Raw genomic sequence first — 9,682 nt, forward strand, 5'->3', positions numbered from 1 at the left:
ACCCCAAGAGCTCCCACACTGTAGACTGTTGTGTGCAGAGGTGCAGACGAAGCATATATTACGTTAGATTAATTACTTTAAAGGCCCTATGTTACCCAAAACTTACTCTTCTGAGCTTTTAACTATTTTAGAATGCTGTTACTTCCGCATAAACATACTTGGAGTTGTGTTTTGTTTCATGTTTGAGTTACCCTGCATTGCTGGGCTTTGTACATTTCCAAAGCTCAAAATGCTTTGTAATGTTATGTAGGGGTAGATTTCAAGTTAACAACTACCTTTTACTTTTTGTTCAGTAGAAATGGGAAATTTCAGAGCTGAAATTATCCAAATGATTCTAGTGAAGTGTGTGGAGTTTAAAAAACACAGTTGAGACATTCTGTATTACCACTTGACATCACAAGGTGGAAGAGAGTGTTTTCCATCTGAAAGAAGAACTCGGTCTAAATTATGTTTGTGTGTTAAACACAAACTCCAGGTATGTTTTTGATACAACAACATCATAATATGGGCCCTTTAATTATCTAGCACAAAGTAACAGTAAGTGCAGAAGATATTTGAATCCTAGTTTAAAAGAATGTAATGCAAAAATAAATCATTTAATAAAATAAAAATTTGATTTAACAGCAATGAAGTCCTAAAAAGTAAGGACCATTAAAAAAGGAGACATTAAATGAATCAAAATAAGGAAAAACAAGGAACAAACATTCAAAAAAATAGTTTAGTTGTAGTTTTAGTATGGTATGGTATGGTTTGCTTTTTATTTGTACATGGACAGTGCACAACAATACATTAACTAAGACAGAAGTTGTAGTAATATATTCATATATTCATGATTTATTTTTGATGTTGTCACATTTTTTCTTTTTGTGGCTGTTCAATGTTGTTGTGTTTATTGTGTAATAAAATAATGTGAACTGTTAAATAAAAGTGAATATTTGTGCTGTTGCCCCTGACATGCTTATGCAACAGATTATGCATCCGGTGATTATTTAGTTCTGTTCTGGCAGTTTGTTTCAATGTGCTCCCCTTGTCTTCCAGGAGAGGGCGCCCTGTGCAGCATTCCCATAGAGAACATCCTGGCAGTGGAGCGACTGGAGGAGGAGTCTTTCAAAATGAAAAATGTAAGGCCCACACACAGCGACTTTTGTCAGACCTTTGGGATTTCAAACTTCCAATAAAAACTACTTCTTGCTTTTCCCAAAATTCAACTTGAATGTTTTTCTTGTGTTAGATGTTCCAGGTCATTCAGCCAGAGAGGGCGCTCTACATTCAGGCCAATAACTGTGTGGAGGCCCGTGATTGGATTGATATTTTGACCAAAGTGAGCCAGTGTAACCGCAAACGCCTCAGCACGTACCACCCCTCAGCTTACCTCAACGGCCACTGGCTCTGCTGCAAACTGTCTGCAGATACAGCTCCTGGTTGTACCCCCTGCACCGGGTATGTCCCTGTCTGTTAATGTCGTCACCATACTAAAACTTCTAACTCCATTTCATTACCAAGGAATAGACTCAATACTCAATACCGATTCCGATACCACAGTGATTAAAAAAAATGTATATTCTAAAGCCATTCAGAAAAGGTTCATTTCTGTCTTGTGAATTGGACATTTTTAGAATCGCTACTTGCTCAAAAAAGTATCTACTTTCAATACTAGTTTCAGTATCAATTAGTATTTGATTTTTGATACTTTACTCCTACTGTCTATAAACTGGGATGTTTTACTTTTTTTTATACTTATCTTTCATTTGTTCATTTTTCAGAGGTCTTCCTGCTAACATACAGCTAGACGTTGATGGAGATCGAGAAACTGAAAGGATCTACTCCCTGTTCAGTACATACATGAACAAACTCATCAATATGCAAGGTCAGGAATCGTTACTTAATCTAAAATACAAAGTTGCAAAATATTATTCATCTTATGACATTGGCCTTTATGCAGTAAATTTTAATGTACTATGTACCAACTTCAGAACCATGCATACATTTCTTAAACAAATTGTCATTGATTTGATGGTAACGACACGGCCCATTTCCATAACCAATTTTGATACAAACCCACACAACTCCCCACAAGAGCTGTAGCTTTGAGATGTTCTGACCAAGTTATCTTCAGAAATTCTTGGAAAATTTCAAATATTTAACAAATTTGAAAGATGTGTAACATCTAGGACAAAATGATCACTTGGTGGTTAGTATCATAAACTCTGAAAGATGCTGTAATCAATAGTATATAAATAAGACTTATTCGTAGTTCTAATGAGATCAGCATAATATATCACAATCAAATCAAAATCGCTATTTGAATTTGAAATCACAAAGACTGAACAGAGTGCAAATATTGTGTCTTTAGAAGAAAAATCTTGCGGTATCTGTAGTTTATAATTTTACAAACATGCAGTGAATTTTTTATTTAGTTTATCAGTTCATATTTGTCGAAAACATCAAAAAGACAGAGGTGAGTTTGTTCCATTCTCACTTTTTTGAGTAATCCTGCATTATTAGTCTGTCTACATCTTCAACCCTCAAAATGCTCTCTTCCACCTTGTGATGTCATAAAGCGATAGTTTTCAAATTAACAACTACCTTTTAGCTTTTGTTCAGTCCAGAGCTGAAATCATCCAAATGATTCTAGTGAAGGTGTATGGAGTTTAGAAGTGGAGTGGAGCACTTCCTGTATTACCACATGACATCACAAAGTTGAACAGAGTATTTTCCATTTGACAGAACTCAGTCTAAATATGCAGGATTTGTGTTAAACATGTGTGAATGAAACAAAACACAACTCTGGGTATATTTTTGATGAAAAAACAGCATTATAAGATAGACTGGAAAATAGTGTAGTATGAACACTGTAAACTATCTAATTGCAGTAGAAAAATTTGAACAAATTATGCCACACTAGTGCTTTTCATGCTTTTTGTCATCTGGAATGTTTCACGGTGTGGTTTATTAAACCTTTATATCTTCATGGATACCAAACCAGACCAAGTTGCAGGTCACATCTGTAATTGAATAAATTTAAGGTAGAGCTGTTTAATGTCATACTGTGAGTAATGTCATATCCATAGAAACAAGCAGGTGACAAACGCCCAACCAGAAAGTTACACAGTCCACCTTTAATTGCCTTTTTGATGTATAACTCTTAACTATTCTTCCTGAACAGAGGCGTGTGGCAGTAAGTCAGTGTACGATGGTCCAGAGCAGGAGGAGTACTCGAGCTTCGTCATTGATGATCCTCAGGAAACCTACAAAACTCTGAAGCTCATCGTGTCAGCCGTGCACACCCTGGAGCAACAGCACACCAAATACAAACGAGACAAGTTCAAGAAGACCAAGATTGGCAGTCAGTAAGTGACTTTGTCATTGACACATTTGAACTCTAGATAATAAGGGTGTAAGAAAAATCAAAGCAATGCACACCCCTTATAGGTAATTATGCATATCTCTAATAAGTGGCTGCGGTTATGTACACGTTCAAAATTATTAGGGAGTGGGATGCACCGATATGATACTAATATTCGATATCAGTGTGACACATTTTGATGGATTGAAATCAGTTCAGTCGCTATCCTATTTTGGTCTATAAACTGGTTTAAGAAAATGATGCACTGGACGATGTTCCCCAAAACACCTCTTAATAAAGTAAATTAATAACACTTACAAAACACATTTGCATATATACTGCATATATTTGTTACCATACTGTGTGTGTTAAAAGCCACGCAGTACTAGCCTTCCTCACATTTAACACAATGGTTCATTTATATAAACAACATTTGATGCATTAACCCTCTCAGGCTCAAATTAATTTTTAATATCAGGAAAAATCTGATATTTGGGGAAAATTATAATATGAGGTAGTAATATACAATCCTGACTTTTTTATCCTTTGTAAACAAAAAAAGTATTTTGCACTTCTGGCAGGCCATTTGTGTGTAGCCATTCTTGCACAGACTGCATCGCCCACATTTATCAGCATGGATGGGAAAAAAGGCTTCTGAGTAAAAAAAGCTCATAAAATATGGATTTAGAGTAAGTAGGTAATTGGAATTTAGCTGTTGCAAATCTGCAACACCTGCCTGGAGAGGGTTAATAGTGTACCATTAGTAGGTGCACTGCATTGTTTTGTTTTTGAAGCTTTCACCACTTTTTGCTGTGTTGCTTATCTCAAAAAAATTCTTTAGAAAAATAGATTTAGACAATACTGGTTACTGTACAGAAAAATAATATATTGTTAACCCATTAATACTATGATTTAAAACCATTTTGTTCAATAAACCATTTCATGTGTACTTTTAAAGGGCCCATATTATGCTGTTTTCTGATCTATCTTATATTTTTGTTTCCTCACCACAAACATACCTGGAGTTGCGTTTTGTTTCATTCACACATGTTTAACACACAAACCCTGCATATTTAGACTGTGTTCTTTCCGCAAACAGAAAACGCTCCACCTTCTGATGTCATGTGATAATACTGGAAGTGCTCAACTGTGGTTTTTAAACTCCATACACCTTCACAAGAATCATTTAGATCATTTCAATCTCTACACAGAACATTTTGAGCTTGGTAGATGTAGACATACTAATAATACAGGGTTACTCAGACATGTCTGAATGAAACATAACAAATTTCAAGGTATGTTTCTGATGAAGTAACAATATTAAAACTTGGCTTACACCTCCCAAGGGTCAGTTTTGCATAATAAAGGATCTTTTAGCCTTTACATTATAAAAGTTTTTTGTTGTTAAAATGTTATTGTTTTCCTGTTTCAGGGAGCATCCAATTGGAGATAAGAGTTTTCAGTGCTACATTCGACAGCAGTCTGAGAGCTCCACTTACTCAATTTAAGCGCTCTGAACCTGGCAACCAGCAAATCCTTCTATACTGTCTGAAGACCCACCTCAGCTACGGCTATGCCCAGTGTCCAGGTGTGCTCATTTTACCTGCTCGCAAGACTTGGATAAAGGATTTCCAAGCTTATACTGGACAGAATAAGCTGTTTTGGGGTCCTTTTTTTGCATTGGTGCATTGGTCCAATATAATGAGAACCTTGGATTTCAACAAGGCGATGAAGAACCAGTCTGGGAAATTCAAGATGAAGTTTGAGCATTCGTTTGAACAAATTCACTGGACAATTTTGACAGTGACACGCACTTTAACTGTCCGCAAATATATGGATGAGCAAGCAGAACACTTTGAGCTTATTTTGTTGTAATTTCATTCGTTGTGCTTTGGACAGACCAAATTTAAGAAAGATGGACTGTATTTTTCCATTTTTGGGAGGTGTTGTGCCCATATATTTTTATTGTTTTTGTTCCTAACCTCCTCAGGAAGGCTGTGAGGGTCGAGGGCACACACGAAGGGACCAGACACAGCCCAAAGCGTTTCAGACTCACGATGTTTGTTGTTTTAAATTGTGCTTAAAGATGTTGTATCTTATCTCCACATTTCAAAGCCTTGTTACAGTCCCTTTGTAACTGGTACAGTGGTTAAAGTAGTGGTTTTAACAGTTTTTTTAATGCGACAAATTACTTTATGCTTTTATTGATTATCTGCATTTTTGCCAAATCACATCCAGTTCATAATGCAGTTGTATATTTAAGATTTTTTCTTTTACAATTAATATTTAGACCGATTTTAGACCAAAAATGTAATTCTTATCTTGCCTTTAAGCAAACGGGCAGACCTGAAAATGGGATTTTAATTTAAGGTTAAAGCAGTGTGTATCTTATATTTATTTTTTTGATTTGTGGAAAATCTGTTCAAATATAAAATTTTTAGATTATGTCATTTGGTAGGTTTCATACTGGATGCCCTGTCCTGAAGTTTGTAAAATGCACTGTGCAACTTTCCTGGCCAGGGGTTTCTCTACATGCTTGTCTCCATGGAGATCTTATCTCTTTCCCTGGAATGTTCCATGGTATGACTCTAAACATCTAGCATTTATTCAGTAGTGATTCTATTGCTCAAACATGAATTCCTTCTGTGAAAAGGGGCACCTCTCCACAGATCTGAATTGTAATGTAGCGTAGTGCTGTAACCTGTTTGTGTCCCTGTTGGTCGACAGGTTTAATCTATACTGTAACATTTCCATGGAGTCAAGTAGGTTCCAGACATTCCACTAGAATTGTTACACAGTGCACCTTTAATCGATAGATTGAAAGATCATTTCAACAGATAATTTACCATTCTGTACTATTTAAAGCTTCTTATACATTTTTAAATCCAGCAGATATCCAATGAAAGCGTCACTGATTTTGTCTTGAAGTCTTATAACAGTTGTATGAATGATGTGTTGTTTTTTGCCCTGTTGGCTGCTTACACGATTCCCCATTTCCTCCATGACAAATCCCAATTGATACTTCGCAGTGACTTCACGCTGGGGGTGTTCTATAATGCGTTCCTATTGGCGTAATGTTCAGCAGTTTCCATAGTGACACAGTACACACATTAGCAAACACAGACAAAAAGTTTCAATATAGTCTGAAAACTCAAGAAAAAAATTCAAAATGGATTTAAACGGCACATTTTCAGGAGCCTTGGTCCTGTTTGGTCCTGTCTGAATTTTATGCGTGAGAGACAGAGACAGAGTTCCAACCAAGTCAGCTCTTTCTGATCAGATTGTGTTAAAATAAAGCTCAGATTAAAGTCTAACTCAAGTAACAGCTTCAGACAGAGTAGTGCTTTCAGTTAGCATCACACCCCCAGATTATGTTGATGATATCAGCTGCAAAGTTTCAATACCAAATCCTCATTTTAACACATTCCCATAAGAGAAACTCCCTCATGTGAACTGGTCAAAACCTTACATTTTCACCAAGGTACATATAAGAGTATAATTAGTTTTTTCCATTGATTTGTGTGTCGTGTGATGCTTTCAGTGCACATTTTTGTACATGGCCCTTTGATTTCCACTTTTTCGACAAATCCTGTGCATGTAAAAGCCATTAGCCATCGTCAAGTCAATCTTTTGTGTACATTTTAACATTTCTTCCCCATAGAAATCCTACACAAATGTCCTACACAGTGCCAGAAATCACGTCACTTTGATAAGAAACCCTCTTTTATGGAAAATAATTGTTTAGATATGTTTTTATATCACAGTTCCTGTACTGTTTTCCAGTTGCATTTTCTCTATATATTGTTCTCATGATATTTTTGTCATACAGAAATTTTGCCATGTAACTGAATGACTGAAGTGTGTTTGCAATGAGTAGCTCTGTGTGTATGTTTGTATGTCTAATAATGTATTTGAGTGACTGACGCATTGAGTTGCATTGCCAATTGATCTAACCCAGTGTTACCGATGGGAGCAGGCAGAACCACTAAAGCTGTACAAAGGATTCACTGCCTGTAGTAGTTGTAGTAGCCGATTTTCGTCTTTATAAAGTACTTTTACATTTCTGTTCAACATGGTTATACATTTTAAGGGACTATAGTTTGGCTCTGCTTATACCACTAGCTCTACTCATGTCTCTGCATTTTATCATTGAGCTCTTTGCCAATTGTCAAGCATAAAAACACAAAATAACAGACAAGGTAAGCCCAAAATTATTCATACTCTTGTTTAAATTCAGTTTATGTCCATTAAGTTGTTAGGAAATTATGTAACAGCTACCAAATGTGCTTCTAAATGTGCACTGTGCAACTTTTCATCTTCTCTCTATTAAGATATATGGCCTGGAATGTTCCACAGTATGGCATTACACTTGTTTATCTTTACGGAGGCATGAGGTGATTGCAAAGGGCCAAGTTATATGTCAGATCTGTGGAGATGCAAGCCCGCTCACAGTAAGAATGCAAGATTTTAGCCCAGTAACAACCATGCTAGTGAGTAAATGTAAGATGGATATGTTTAATGCCAGACCGGAACATTCCAGACAAACAGATAGCCGACGCTCCATCTGAAAAGTTACACAGTGCATCTTTAAACTACTTACCACATTTTTGTGGCATGTTTTACCAAAACTGTCCAAAATTACTTTTTGCTTTCTTCTAAACTAAAGGCACTGGGTAAGATTTCACTTTCTGTCGTAGCTGTATGGTGGGCTTTAAATCAGTCAAGAGAAAGGAAAATAGTTTAATATGTCTTAAAAATTCCCACCCATACATGCAGCTGTTCATTTATTAATCTTTAAAAATTCACTTCTTATTATTAAAACATAACACTTAAAAATTACTCTTGCAATTGTGATCTATAAACACCACATCAAAATCGAAATTTAAATGTGACAAAACGTGGAACTAACCGAAATCCCGTCTATCCACTTCCAGTAGTTCAACCATTTCTTAACCAGTTTTAGTTGTTGTTGTTGTTGTTGTTGTTGTGATCTATAAACCCCACATCAAAATCAAAACTTAAATGTGACAAAACCTGGAACTAAGCAAACGCAGGTCTACACACTTCCAGTAGTTCAACCATTTCTTAATCAATTTTTGTTGTTCAGAGCAGAGTATGCATAAATTTGGTCTTATTGTCTGTTTTTCATCTTTGGCCACATATTTCGTATAATTTAAGATAATCCTTCCCAGCACATCGTCCCAGTTTGTTGGTTAACCGAAAGTTACAGTAATGAACTCCTCCTCTTACCCTAAGCCAGCAAAGACATGACTTATGCAATAACTGTTTTTACGCATGCAATAAAGTAGAGAATCACTCAATATGCCCATTCACCTTTCCAAAAAATAACAAGCGCACATCTGCTGACTGGTAGCCTAATGTGCATAACATGTTATAAAGGGAGAACAGTGTATTTTGTACAAATATTTTAAAAAGTATTAAAATAAGCCTCTTAATATGTGTATATAAAATGTTGAATGAATGGTGAAAATGTGATGTGTTTTTCCTGAATATCTAAAAGAGACCAATATTAATGTAAAACTTGTGTGTGTGTCTTTTGTTGTTTCCTTTTATAAATGGAGTTCTGTTTTTGTATCTTTACATAGACCTTGAAGTTCCACTGTGTTTGTGCCTATGTTTAAGTGATAATTTTATTGTGACTTCTTTTGCACCATGGCCATTTTCAGGATTGAGGAAGTAAAATATGCTTACACTCGGAATAGGACTCTCAGCACAACCAAATAATTTATCAAACATAAAAAGTAATTGTGTATCTGCTGAGAGGGGTCAGAAAGTTGACACTGGTTTAGGGTCATTGCAGTGTATCAACGATATCCAGTTAAGTTGGACTACAATGATTATTAGGAATATGTTTAAAAACAATTAAATATTGTGCACAATTAGGTACAGAGTGTAACTTTCTGGAGATGGCACTTTGTATGATTCCATGGAAACAAAGTAAAAACAAACACCTTGGAACATTCTCTGTGGACATATATTCGTTTTGTGCAATACTGTGGAATATTATCGATAAAGGAACAGTTCCGTGGAAAGAAGCAAGAGGAGAACCCTCCTCCAGGCCAAAAACTGACAGGTTTGTGGAGATGCAAGCCTGCTCAGAGCAAAGACGCATGTTTTTCAGTGCAACCAAATATTGCTTGTTATTTTGCAAAAACGTAACAAGCTGTGGCTTTCACTGGGTCTAAACACTTGCACGTAAATCTAAGTATATGCATACATGTAGACTGAACAGGTTTGAACTCTGTGGTCAGTTTGTTTAGGCACGTGCTCTAATTCTTTTGCACAAACGGACGCACGGCGGTTCCTGAGCTCCGG

The 9,682-nt window shown here is 36.1% G+C and overlaps 1 protein-coding gene across 1 annotated transcript in view; it reads left to right on the forward strand.

The window, feature by feature from the left end:
* Positions 1-5,639, forward strand: part of rasa3 (RAS p21 protein activator 3) — a 58,866-nt gene extending 53,227 nt beyond the window's left edge. The window contains 5 exon segments of the mRNA XM_055154576.1: positions 1,039-1,121; positions 1,232-1,440; positions 1,764-1,867; positions 3,167-3,350; positions 4,779-5,639. Coding sequence (XP_055010551.1) covers positions 1,039-1,121; positions 1,232-1,440; positions 1,764-1,867; positions 3,167-3,350; positions 4,779-4,854 — 656 coding nt within the window. The 3' untranslated portion in view covers positions 4,855-5,639.
* Positions 5,640-9,682: the final 4,043 nt, after the last annotated feature.

Source organism: Boleophthalmus pectinirostris, unplaced genomic scaffold (genome assembly GCF_026225935.1).
Source record: "Boleophthalmus pectinirostris isolate CB_2022bp ecotype Guang Dong unplaced genomic scaffold, ASM2622593v1 HiC_scaffold_19, whole genome shotgun sequence".
Classification (NCBI taxonomy): Eukaryota; Metazoa; Chordata; class Actinopteri; order Gobiiformes; family Gobiidae; genus Boleophthalmus; species Boleophthalmus pectinirostris.